General features: G+C 43.6%; 1 protein-coding gene across 4 annotated transcripts in view; it reads left to right on the plus strand.

Moving 5' to 3' along the window:
- Positions 1-12,934, plus strand: part of CRTC3 (CREB regulated transcription coactivator 3) — a 109,326-nt gene that overhangs the window by 70,894 nt on the left and 25,498 nt on the right. For all 4 annotated transcript variants that reach the window (XR_009500735.1, XM_059912419.1, XM_059912420.1 and 1 more), the window contains exons 4-6: positions 3,151-3,212; positions 4,543-4,605; positions 6,833-6,933. Coding sequence is in view for 3 of the 4 variants with exons in the window: in XM_059912419.1 (XP_059768402.1) it covers positions 3,151-3,212; positions 4,543-4,605; positions 6,833-6,933 (226 nt within the window). In the remaining variant the exon portion in view is untranslated. The remainder of the gene's footprint in view (positions 1-3,150; positions 3,213-4,542; positions 4,606-6,832; positions 6,934-12,934) is intronic.

The raw sequence follows: 12,934 nt of genomic DNA on the forward strand, positions 1-12,934 counted from the left end.
GGCTGCTCAAGAAGGCAGTTCCTGAGCCCTGCCCCAGGTGCCCTTACCGCATGGGAACAGGAAGCCGAAAGAAGAACCCGGCTGTGCTCACCAGCCACGAGCAGGCAGCACAAGAAAGAGACAGGGTCGGACTTGTTTGGAGCTTCTGAGGCTCAGTGACCCCACCCACAGGGAAATGGGCCAGCAGATGTCCTGTCATATCAACAGAAGGGCTACTCCCCTTCCTTTGGGAAAGAGTGAGTGAGAACTTTCCCTCTAACACTCCCCGAGCTGAGAAGGAGCAGGAGTCCCCTTGTCGATAGACTGAGGCAGGAACGCGAGGGGAAGGATTTTCCGCTACAGAACTGCAGGGACTTGGGGAGAGAGAACAGCCCGGGATGACTGACATTTCCACCTGGAGCACCTGGGCGGATGGCACCCTCCGTTACATACGATGGACTCCTGACAAGACTAGCAGGCGAGAGGCAAGATGATGAGTGGGGTTTTAGGTAGAATTTGAGGTACTTTTGGTAGAGAAGCTGAGTAGGCCGTTGGAAATCTGGGCTTAAAGTTCATGAGAACTGTTGGGAGCTGGAGGTATGGATTTATGAGTTACTGGACTATGGATGATGGATGGAGCCAAAGGCATGGGTGGGACCGACCAAGGTGAGCATGGAAGGCAGGACACTCTTCCCAAAGTGGCTGTGCCCGGAGTCTCCAGCCTCTCGCCCTGCTCTCACTCTGTGAGACCCTTCTCCCCATCCTGTCCTTTTGAGAGCAGTGTAAGCAGATGTGGGCCGAGAGGCTGTGAGGCCACAGAAACTCTGGACCATCAGGATTGAAGGCAGAAGAGGAGGAGCCGGAAAAGGAGTGCACAGGGGGATAAATAAAAAGGCCCATTATAATGTGGGATTGTTTGTTTTTGGATTTTTTTTTAAAATGTGGACCTTTTTTAAAGTCTTCATTGAATTTGCTACAATACTGCCTCCATTCCATGCCTTGGCTCCTTGGCCGCAAGGCATGTGGGATCCCAGCTCCCCAACCAGGGATCGAACCTGCACCCCCTGCGCCGGAAGGCGAAGTCTCAACCACTGGACTGCCAGGGAAGTCCCTGTGGGACTGTTTTTTGACTTAGGTTTAACTAACGTGGTACTGGGTGAGGAGCTGATCTGGCTTGTTAAAAACCCTGCCACCTCTGCTGCTGTTCTGTTTGTTTGCTGGCAACCAGCAAGCACTCTAGAAATGTTTGTTGAATTAAATGGTAAATTCAAGTTTACAAATAAGGGTATTTTTTCTGTCTTTAGGATGTTCTTTAGGACATATTAGTGTTGTAGAGTAATTAAAGCCACCTGAACAAAGTTTTCTGAAATCTTCAGAAGAACAAATAAACCTTTTCTAGGTTTTCTTCTGTTGAATTTAGCTGTAAGCTATTGACATTAGTGGTTACTAACATTAGTGGTTCTCTTGGTGCTAACAATTGTTGGGTTTTTGAATATCCATTAAGTGAGATGTGAATGGTGAGAATTGGGAGAGCTCAGAGGTCACATCTTTTAACTTTTGATGCCTCAGCCTACTCATATTAAAATTTCAGGAATTTACTACATTTCCATGTTGTTAATATACATCAGAAAGGCTAAAATGCTGACTTATACCTCAACATTGAAATAATTGATGTTTGATCATTGCACTACTATTACACCACTGCATTCTAATTTGTATTACAGGTTCCAGATAAGTGGACTTAAGGACTTTAAGGGTGGCAATGTCCTGAGGGAAGTGGTAAACTTCTGCTTCTGAAATTTATCTTTTCTGGACAGAGATTCATCAAACTCTGCAGGAAAGAGAAAGGCTCAATGCCTTCTCCCTAATGGCTCTGCCAACTGAGATACTGATGTGCTTCCTCTCAGAGGGCCTTCTTATTTCTTTATCACCTTTTCCTCTTTTGTCTCCTTCTGCAGTCTATTCTCATCTGTACTTTGCATACATTAAGCCTGATATTTGGTGTTGAAGAAATGTCTGGTCTCTCTTTTGAAAATATCTCTGTTTTATTGCCTTGACTAAGATTCAGATTAAGAATGAAGGTAACTAGACATGACAAAACTAATACACAGGAAGTGAACCTTGTGATCCTAATGCTTCTGGCAAAGGAAATATTTCATAAAGAGTTCATTAGTGCCCATGTTTTACTAATGCCAGATTCTGTCTGTAGGATAGGGTCCTTCTCCGTTGGCTCCCATTTCCTCCTGAGCCCTAGCTGATGATGGCTTCTTTTATACAGAATCATTGAAGATTTTTTAGCAGGAGAATAATATGATATAAAATGTTTTGAGAAGGCTATTCTATATGTATAATTAACTAAATTAACCAAAACGGCTCTACTGTGCTCAGCATGTATAGTGTAACATCACATTTGTTTTTCCATATTTCCATTTCACCTGGAATATGTTCTAAGGCAAGCTAGACCAAGTGAAGAATACAGAAATTATAAAACGGGGCCCCTGACAACCCAAGGAGGTTCACATTTCTCCACAAACCTAATGCCGCTCTCTTTTGGTTATAAGAAACAGAAACCCTCAACTTGGAAAAAAGGAAATTTATTGGCTTATGTCACTAGAAGCCCAAGGGGCTAGATCCAGGGGTTTGTACAATAGCATCGAGATTCAGTATCTGTGAGGTGCTACCTCTGAATTGACTTCCAGGGAGAGAAAGCCAGGTCCACGTAGTCCTCGGGCTCACCACCTCAGCTGGGGGCACTCCTTTTCCCCCTTGTTTGTATCATGAGCCCATCCCTGAACCAGTCACAGTGGGATAAGTTACCTTGACTGGAAATACTGGGTCTGGGTACAGTTTGTGTGGCAGGCAGGCCCACACAGAATGACAGCCTTACCAGGTTTCGGGTCGGGGTGGAAGCAGTTCTTGAAAGTAAAAGATGTTGGGCAAGCAGAAAAAAAATAAGAAACACCCCATGTGAATCATGCAAAGATGGTACTGGTTAGAAGATAGAATAGATTTTTCCAGAGGAAGTTGATAAGACAAACCATGGAGGAAGAGATGTCGGGTGTAGAGATAAAGATAAGAACCAGAAAAGTTGTTGAACTCCCCACGATTCCAGCCTCTTAGTTCTGCTTCAACTTTCCATTCATTATATTTTTCCTTTATTGAAAATTCTACTTTGATGGTAGTACATTTGGAGCTAATTACGCCTCGCAGCCCCCGGATGAGAGTTGGCCAAGGTAAGCAAGCCTTATTTTCAAAGATATGATGGGCATGTGCTATTTTTGGATGGTTTCGCTTTATTGTATCCACCTTGAATGTTGTTTTAGAAATTTCTAATCTAAAGCACAGACTCTTGTTTTCTCTTATAAAACTTAAGTCTTTCCATGTATAATCATAGACTTATATGAAAGTCTAAAATTAAGTTACTTAAATCAATCTAGATCTTCATTTTAAAGACCAAATAGAAACACATTTGGAATACAATTACCAACATAATACTCTGATTTTGTATTCTTATATTTGAATATATAACGTGTCTTGGTAAGCTACTGAAAGAAACATAAGGCTTTAGTAAGCTCCTAAAGCTAATTTGCATAGTGGATTTGACCTAGGGTCTCTCTGAGTATTTTTGTATATAGAGAATATATACCAAAAAGTTGAGTGTTTTTGAATACTGAGGGTGACAGAATATAAAAGTAACTGAAAAGATTGTTACATCCGATGGATGCATGGTATCATTTTCAGATCACCTAGTCAGATTTAAGAGGCATTTGAAATGTACGTATTGAGAAAATTTAGCTCTCTGGGTTGAGATCTATTCTCCATCCATTCTCGGGGCAAACACTGGCAGCACTTACTGTGGATAATGTAGTCAGGACCTGGAAAAGGTCTATATGAAGATGGGTGACAGCTGGCCCCTACCTCAAGTAGGTTTTCAGCAGCGCTTAAGAATCTTGGGATCCACGATTGTAGGACAAGGACAATATTTTGTTTTAAATCATAAAAGGATACCTCCAAATTGAGATTTTAAAAATTTGTATTCAAGAAAAATTGTCGTAGGCTTTCCAGAGCGTGAGGATTAGTCAGATTCATAGTTTCATAAACTGGGCTACTGTAACAGTTATATTCCTCTTTATGGGCATCTGTGTGGGGTTGCAGCATTTCTGCTTCCAGGCCGGCCAGGCACCCGCACGCGCACACTCCACGCACTCGGGGTATGTGACAAGGGATAGTTTTTCACACATCTGGAGTAAGACCTCACATCCCCAGAGAGGAACTGGTCATAGATTTGAAACATTTCAAAAGGCATTCAAAGGTGCTTGTTTGACCTTTAAAAAAAAACAAAACAAAAACCTTGTTATGTGCCCAGCTATCTCATTTGCTCCTCCTGTTCCCATGGATTTGTGATAGTTTTTATCATGGAAATCAGAAATCACAGGAACTGGAGAGGTCAGCCGTGCAGCTGGGTTAATAGAGGAGCCAGTTCTCAAACCCAGGCCGGAGGTTCTCCTTTGCTCCCCGTGGATTGAACTTCTTTTTCTTTGTATGTTATTCTGGTTTTTAAAGGCAGCAGCCTCCTTGGAAGGAAGAGAAGCACCCTGGGTTCAGGCTAACATCTGCACTTAACAGGTACATGGCTTGTTTTCTAGTAGAAATAAACTTTAAGCCAGTCACCTTGATTGTCCTGATGTTTTCCAATATATCATCCATTTGCCAGAGTACGTTTATATCAGTTGTGTTTATATGAAGTGTATATGAAGTATATAAAATGAAGTATATTTTTAAAAAGTATATAAAAATTATATGAAGTATATAAAAAAAATTATGTGAAGTATATAAAAATTATATGAAGTATATATAAAAAAAAAAAAAAAGGAACCCAAATCTCCCACCAGGTAGTGAACGTCTGCTCAGGACACTACAGCAGTGTGAGAACATGAGGTCTGATTGGATAACAGAGTCTGCCTCTCTTACTCTGTGACCTTGAGCAAGTTAGGTACCTTCCCTATGCCTCAGTTTACTCATCTGGAAAAGGGAGATAACAGTACCAACATCAAGGGGTGGTTGTGAGGATTAAATAAGATACATAAGGAACTTGGGAATCGTAAGTATTCAATATACATTAGCTATTAAATAATCACTTTGAGCTGGACCCCAGTGGTAAGTGTTCTACATAGGTCATTTTTTTCGATCCTAATAACATCCTACAAGAATGAGTAGTATTTTCTGTTCTAAGAGGTTATAAACGACTTGTCCAAGGCCACTTAGCTAATATGTGATGGAACTGGGATTTTAAAAAAAAAAAAAATCAGTGCAAAATTTTAACATATACAAAAAAGAGTTGGAAAGGAAAATAGTTATAAGAATTCCGTGTGCCCATCCTTCAGCTTCTATTTCTACCCCACTGTCCCCCACACCCCCATCCCACCACCGGCCAGATAAATAAAGTATTTCACCTGTAAATATATCTAGCAGTATAAGCCTGATAGGAACCTTTTTTAAAAAAACATAACCACGATGCCATTATTACACTTAACAAAATTAACAGTAATTTCTAACATTATTTAATACCCAGTCTGTATTCAGATTTTCCCAGTTGTCTCTCTGCATTTGATTGATATTCTCCTGAGTCTTTTTGAATCTGTAAAGGAGCTAGAATCTGAACCCAGGGCTCTCTGATCCCAGAGTCCACACTCTTCCTGTTTTTCATGCAGGTTCTGAACCGCCTCTCCCTTGTCTGAACACAACACAGCCATGGTGCACAGTCAAGCCACATGGCTTAGTGGCCACAGGAGGCCATCACCTGGAACAGCCCACAAAGAAGCATTTTAGATTAATTTCAAGTCTCTCACAAGTTCTTTTTATGGCAGACAGTTTGACCCTTGGATGAGATAAGTAAATAATATCTCTTGGAGTCGAAGCTAAATATAAATTGGAGCTGTCTGGGAGAATTCCAGAAATTTGCTATAGTTCAGCGGTTCCCAAAATGTTTGTCTTAAGACTCCTTTGCAATCTTAAAAGCCATTGAGGCCCTCAAACAGTGTTTGTTTGTGTGAGTATATTTGTTTGTATTTCACTATTGATATTGGAAATTAAATTGAGAGATATATAGAAGATACTTATTAATGCATTTAGAAATAACAAAATAACAATAATAAACTCATTACATGTCAATAAATATCTTTTTTTAAGAAGCACAGTTATATTTTCTGAAACAAAAAAAAATTTACTGAGAAGAGTGGCATTGTTGTACCTTTTACAAATCTCTTGAAGATAGCTCGATTCGCTGCTTGTGCATTCAGCCTGCGGTGACATCACAGGTCACGAGGCTGCTGGAAAACTACTGTGCTCATGAGAGAGCGAGAGTGAAAGGGCAAAGGACACATTAGGGTTATTTTGAAAGTTGTCTTGACCTTGCATTCTCCCTGGAAGGGTTTGAGAGTCACTGCTATAGGTGATCCTTCATATAGGAGAAGTTATTCTCAGATGGGGAAAAGCTAGTGCAGCCACAGAGAATATACTGATCACAGCGATCTTCTGAGTTGCGAGGAAAACTGGGAAGTTTCTTGGAGGAAGCCGTGAATCCAGGGTCTGCCTTGTTGAACCAGATCATTATGCCATTAGCTTCAAAGGAAAAGATCATACAAGTACAAATTACAGTCTTTTGGGTGTGGGCCATCCTCAGAGGCTGTTACTGATCTAAGGGACTTCAGGTAGGTCCAGACCCCTCATTTTATGGATGATTGCAAATCTGTTATTCTTGCCTTCTCTCCTGTTGGTAATTTTCAGCAAAGAACATTGCATTTTCACTAAGGAAAAATGGATTTTCAGCCAGACTCTCTCCTCCCCCCATTAGGACCAATTCTGACTCTGCTCTTCACACGAGTGCTCTGAGCACCAAGCCCCAGGACCCCTATGGAGGAGGGGGCCAGTCGGCCTGGCCTGCCTCATACATGGGTAAGACATGCAGGCCTGATGCTAACAGCATCTGTGCCTTCTCATTCTGTCCTATGGGAACCGGGAGAGAGAAAAGCTTAAACCACGAGTGCATTTCCCCGAGTGCATTTCCCCGATTCGTCGTCCTCAGGGAAAAACTCCTGGCAGGGGAGATATGTGTGTGCTCATGATGAAATAAGAATGGAGCTTCTCTCCTGCCTCTTCCTCTGCAAATTCTCTCTTCTTGGCATCTCTTGACCCTCCAGCTTCCTCTACTCCACACTCTTCCATTTTCAGGCCCTCATCATTTTTATAGGGACTCATAACAACTTGCTAACTGGTCTCCTTATTTCCAGTCTTATGTCCTCCCAATCCAGTTTTATGTTGGGTTCTCTGAAAGTCCTTTTTTCCCATCCAGAATCTGGACAAACTGAGAAATAAAAGTAGAAGTGACGGGTGGAGGTAAATACCACCTTTCTTCCTGACAAGAGGAAGTGACTTCTCTCTGTGGGTCCGTGGCTGTTAAGACTGAACCCCAGAGGGAGACTGACGCCCCCAGTGGCCGGCAGCACTGGCCCAGGGCGCCCCGCCCCCGCCCCCGCCCCCCGCAGGAGCACCGAGGTCAGACTGCAGGGCAGGGCCGGCAGGGAGGCTGCTCTCCGAGGGAAGGCGCGCCCCTGGCCAGGAGGAGCGGGAGCCAGAGTGGAGGCGGCACCCCCGCTCACTTGTTCCCCTCTTTGCTGCAGGTCATCGTTCCACCTCCCTGGGGCCAGAGTGAGTAAAGGAGTGGAGAGAGGCCAGGGGGGACCAGGAGTGGGGAAAAGATTCATGCTGTCTACTTCCAGAGTGAACCCACATCTGATCATATTCCTCTCCTGCTTAAAATCTCAGTGCCACCCCCTCACCTCTCAGAGAGAGTCCAAATCTCTCAGTTTGGAATGACGCGAACTCTAGGATATGGCCCTTGCCCACCTCTCTCCCTTCTCTCCTCACTCACCAGCCCCTCCCCCCAAGTGGGTGAACTACTTCAGTTTCTATTAATGTTCCATCCTCTTCCCATCTCCTCCTCTCTTAACTTACTCCTGGCTCACCTGACCAGGGCCCTCAGCTTTGTCCCCACGTCTGTGGAGCCATCCTTGACCTTCCTCCCTTTGCCAGCCCAGAACTCCCCATGTCCTTCTAACATCCCTAAGCTCCTACCTATAGATGGCCATCTCGGCACCTGTGTCACTTGACTGCCTTTCTCGTGGATGTGCTTCTCTCCTTCTGCTCCCAGGAGATTTCTTACAGTCAGCGTCTTATGGTCTTACCTTCCGCACAGTGCCTGGCACAGAGGAGTCCTCAGTGACGGAGAGGGTGGAGAAATTACTCAGTGGCTTATGCGTACAGAGCACACTCTAGTTGCTGAATCTAACCTGCACGTGAACCAAGTCTGGTTCACTAAGACACAGACCAAGCCTGCCTTTCTGGGGCTTATAATCTAGTAGGAACAATGGTCCTGAACTATCCATTCCTTATGCACATTGACTCTTGTCCGTAAATAGGGCTGTGTGTTTGGTCTTGAAATGGGAATAAATAAATCTTTGCCCAAGATAATGCTAGCTTTTCTAGTTTTCTTTACTTTTTAGGTAGTTTAAACCCTAAATAGTCTCTTTTCCTTCTGAGGAGAATATTCCGGGTCTTATTTCCTTGCATATAGTAGGGATGGGATTTAATAATCCCTGTATTGTTGTAATAATGCTGCATTTGTTCCCTTGGTGAAATTCAGGGATGCCACATTTACCCGAACAGTTTGTCAAGTATGAGCTCTTTTAGAATTGGTTAGGACCGTCTAGCTATGTTTCCACACATGGGGATATGAGAGTAAAGCTGGCAGTTACGTTGGAATTGGATATGGGTCCACTGCTCACCACTTAGAGAGGTAGGATATACGGGAAGATGGAGTAGTTTAGCTTCCGTATAGGTAGGGTTGTAGGTAGACTATAGGCATGTATAAGCCTAAACAAAGTGCAGCAAGCGCTTAGTCTCCCCAGATTGGGAGGGAACCAGACTGATAGGCTTTAACCTGGAACCCTCAAAAAAGAGCTGCATTTCTGCCTCTGCCATTCCTTCATTCGTGTCACCCTCTGTTTAAAGTTTACGCTTCTCTAGAAAGGGCCAAAGGCCTAGAGAGAACAAGGAAATCATAGGTAACAAGATCTTGAGGCCTGCATGCAGAGAGAAAAAAAAAAAAACTAAAGAAAGTGATTAATTGAGTGAAGTATTTATGCCAAGAGTGATGTAGCCTCTGAGGGAAGAGGTGAGAAATGTCAGAAGGTGTGAGTGAGGATGAATAAGAAAAGCAGAAGAATGTCAGTGTTGATCCTAGTAGACAGAGCAATACAAAAAGCAGAAAGAAAGAAATCCTGGAGCAGAATTCCTGGGTTACTCCTTTTCACATCAGCAGTTAGAAACCGTTGGGCCCCAATATCTCTCAACCGTGGAAGGTGGGCCGACCTCCAGCTTGAATGTCTGAGCTGTGTGCCTGCTTCTGCAAAGTTGCCTTGCAAGTATAGCAGAACTCAGAAACACATCCAAATATGGATGTGTTTACATGGGAAAGCCAGTGTGTTTAAAATATTATTCAAGTCTCCAAGGATAGGAATTATTTCTGGAGAATTATATTTGTTGGTGGGAGCTATTTTAAATAGTTTCATGTACTTTTCCCCCTGTCATTCATTAAAGTTTTTCATTTTCTTTCCTTTTGGACTTTAAAAATATCAACTAGCTTTCCAAAAGGTATTTCTTATTATTGGACCAACCAAATAAAGTAAAGATTTAAAAAGTGATGGGAAGATATAATTGAAGCCCAGAATTAGGCTCCACAGCAGAAGCAGTAACTGCTCTTTCCCTGGGAATCTTTCCTGAGCGCAATGATGTAACCTCAGTTAATGTTCCCATTATTTATTTATTTTTTTAATGACCAGATGATAAGGGAGCATCTGCTCACAGCTTAACTACATAAACAATAAACTATGATACATTCATGAGCAGAGGTTTGTGTCCCAAGAAAACAAAGCCATTAGACTGATACGTAGTTAGTAATTTTCATAATGGTTATTGAGTTGCACGGCAATTAGGCATCCATGGTAAGCAGTTGATGTAAATGCTAGAAATAAACTTTTATACATCCAAACAAGATTTTTATAATTTCTCTCTTCTTGTTTAATTATCCAGAATTTATAAAGAGAAATATTGATCATTTCCCTGGCAGCATGTGCAGTTTAATTACCATTTCACAGGCACACACCCACACCCACACACACACCCCGCAATGGGTAAGCATGAGGGCACTCTGTGACACTTGCCCCGTTGCCCTGTCGCATAGCCTAGGACTGTCCCTATCTCCCCTCCACTCCTCACCAGCGAGTGGAGGAGGGGGCTGTGGTGGTCCCTGTCCTTTCAGGGGGCAGTCTAGAGCTACGGGCAGAAGAGGGCATGAGGGTTGTCGTCTTTGCACCCAGAGTGGTAGATGCTGAGTGTCACCAGCTTTGAGAACTACAGCCCTGAGCTCCTCCCCAGGGAAAGAGGCCTGCCTCCCCCCTCAGTGACCTTGCCAGAGGCAACACCTTTGACCAGCGCAGTTAAAGTTTTTTTTTTTTTTTTTTTTTAACATCTTTATTGGAGTATAATTGCTTTACAATGGTGTGTTAGTTTCTGCTGTATAACAAAGTGAATCAGTTATACATATACATATGTTCCCATATCTCTTCCCTCTTGCATCTCCCTCCCTCCCACCCTCCCTATCCCACCCCTCTAGGTGGTCACAAAGCACCGAGCTGATCTCCCTGTGCTATGCGGCTGCTTCCCACTAGCTATCTGTTTTACGTTTGGTAGTGTATATATGTCCATGCCACTCTCTCACTTTGTCACAGCTTACCCTTCCCCCTCCCCGTATCCTCAGGTCCCTTCTCTAGTAAGTCTGTGTCTTTATTCCTGTCTTGCCCCTAGGTTCTTCATGACCTTTTTTTTTTTTTCTTAGATTCCATGTATATGTGTTAGCATACGGTATTTGTTTTTCTCTTTCTGACTTACTTCACTCTGTATGACAGACTCTAGGTCCATCCACCTCACTACAAATAACTCAATTTCGTTTAATGTTTAAAATGCAAGTAACCCTGAAAGAAGCTTGACTGCACGGATAGGAGGAAGAGGGGGATGGCAAAAGCATCCCAGATCTAAAGCGGGGCAAGAGTGTCACCCGGATGACAGGAGGGCCCAGAATGGGGAGGCTGAAGCCAGAGGCTTCTTAAAGGACACACTCTGGTTAAGGGATCTACCCCCTGCCTCTGCCTCTATTCAGCAAATCAAGGCTGTGCTAGGAGTTATTTTAGATTCGTCAGGCGTGGCAGTGGGGAGAGGGAACATGGTCTCCATTACACTAGGAGGTCAGCCCTCAGTGGCTCCGAGACTTCGAGGTTTCTTGGAACACAGACACAGCCTTGGTCATGGCTGTTCCATGCCCTGTGGAACTGATATGAGTTTCCTCTGTTTCTAGATATCCAGTCACAACTCGTTCCTTTTTATTTTTATCCCTTTATTTATAGTTGTATCATATGATATTTTTTATCCAGTAGTAAAAATCCAGCCGTGGATATTTTGGTTATACATTAGCTTGATGCTAACATATCAGTTATTGCCACCACCATCCTTCTAGTTACCTAAACTCTAAACCAGGAGTTAGTTGTCTTTAATTACTCTCATTCCCATACCCCTCACACCCATTCAGTAGCCGGGTTGTGTTCCTTTTCCCTGCAGGGTATCCCAGATCTGCCGCCTCTTTTCTGTCCTCACTGGCAATTAATACCCTACTTCCTTCCTTCTTGCCTGGACTATTACAGTGGTTTTTCCAATTGGTCTCCCTGCCTTTAGGCTTTCTCCTTTCAATCCATCTCACACTGCTGCAAGAACAATCTCTCTAAAGCTTAGCTATAATCATGTCACTTCTCTAACCAAAACCTTCTATTCCCTGCATCAAGCCAGATAACTCACAGACACCTTCAATCCAGCCTCATCTCCCCTTCCTCCCATCCTGAGCTCCAGCCAGACTACACCATTCTCTGCCCCTGCTGTACCCTCCCCCTCTTCCTTCTCCTCCTGTCTTTACACTGGGGCATCCCCTTCATCCTCATTCCTGAGTGTCTAAACTCCTCCAGGTGAAGCAAGTTGGACATTCTGAAGGCACACAGGCCGGAGTTCTGCTTCAAACTTCCTAGCGTGTGATCTTGGGGGTGATAATAGCCCCAGCCTCATGGGGTTGCTGTGGGGATGACCTGAGATCATCCATGTAAGTGCCTGGCACGTAATAAGAGAACAGTCACGGTGGCTCTTGTTATTATCATCCTCGTCATTGTCCTTCAGTGGCTAACTCAGGCGCCACCTCCTCCACGAGGCTTTCTTTCTGTCCCAGTCTGCGAGGATATTATGTGGGGTGTCTGCTCCCCACTCAGGCAGTTCCACAAGGTAGCCATCAGTTGAGTCTGTTCCAGGGACAGGTCAGACTTACTACTTAAATGGAAAACTGGCCTTATTTATTAAACCCAGAGTGATTGGTGCCTTAATGATAAAGAGATGCTTCAACATACTATACCAGATTACTGTGTCAAACTTCATTTTTTATCTGTAATAGAATTGTCACTTTTTAAGTGATCTGAATGGTCAAGTTCCCAATATGAGCATCCCAGGGAAACCAAACTATGAATCAGAAGCTTCTCCCCCTCCTTCTGATGTGCTGATTGTAGAGCCACACCTTTTCGTCTCTCCACACCTGTCTCCTAGTGTTCTGTTCGCACTGCCTGTCTTTAGTAGGCGTGTTAGATCATGACTAAGCTACAGCCTAGTCCAAGTCTCTCTTAAGAGACCATCTGCAGTAAAGTCCTCTGAGCTGATTGTGAAAAAATGTAGATTCCCAGGCCCATTCTCACAGCTTCTGAACCAAAATCTGTGCAGTTTGGGCCCATGAACTTGCATTTTAGCAAGCTTA

The sequence above is a fragment of the Balaenoptera ricei genome, chromosome 2 (genome assembly GCF_028023285.1).
Source record: "Balaenoptera ricei isolate mBalRic1 chromosome 2, mBalRic1.hap2, whole genome shotgun sequence".
Taxonomy (NCBI): domain Eukaryota; kingdom Metazoa; phylum Chordata; class Mammalia; order Artiodactyla; family Balaenopteridae; genus Balaenoptera; species Balaenoptera ricei.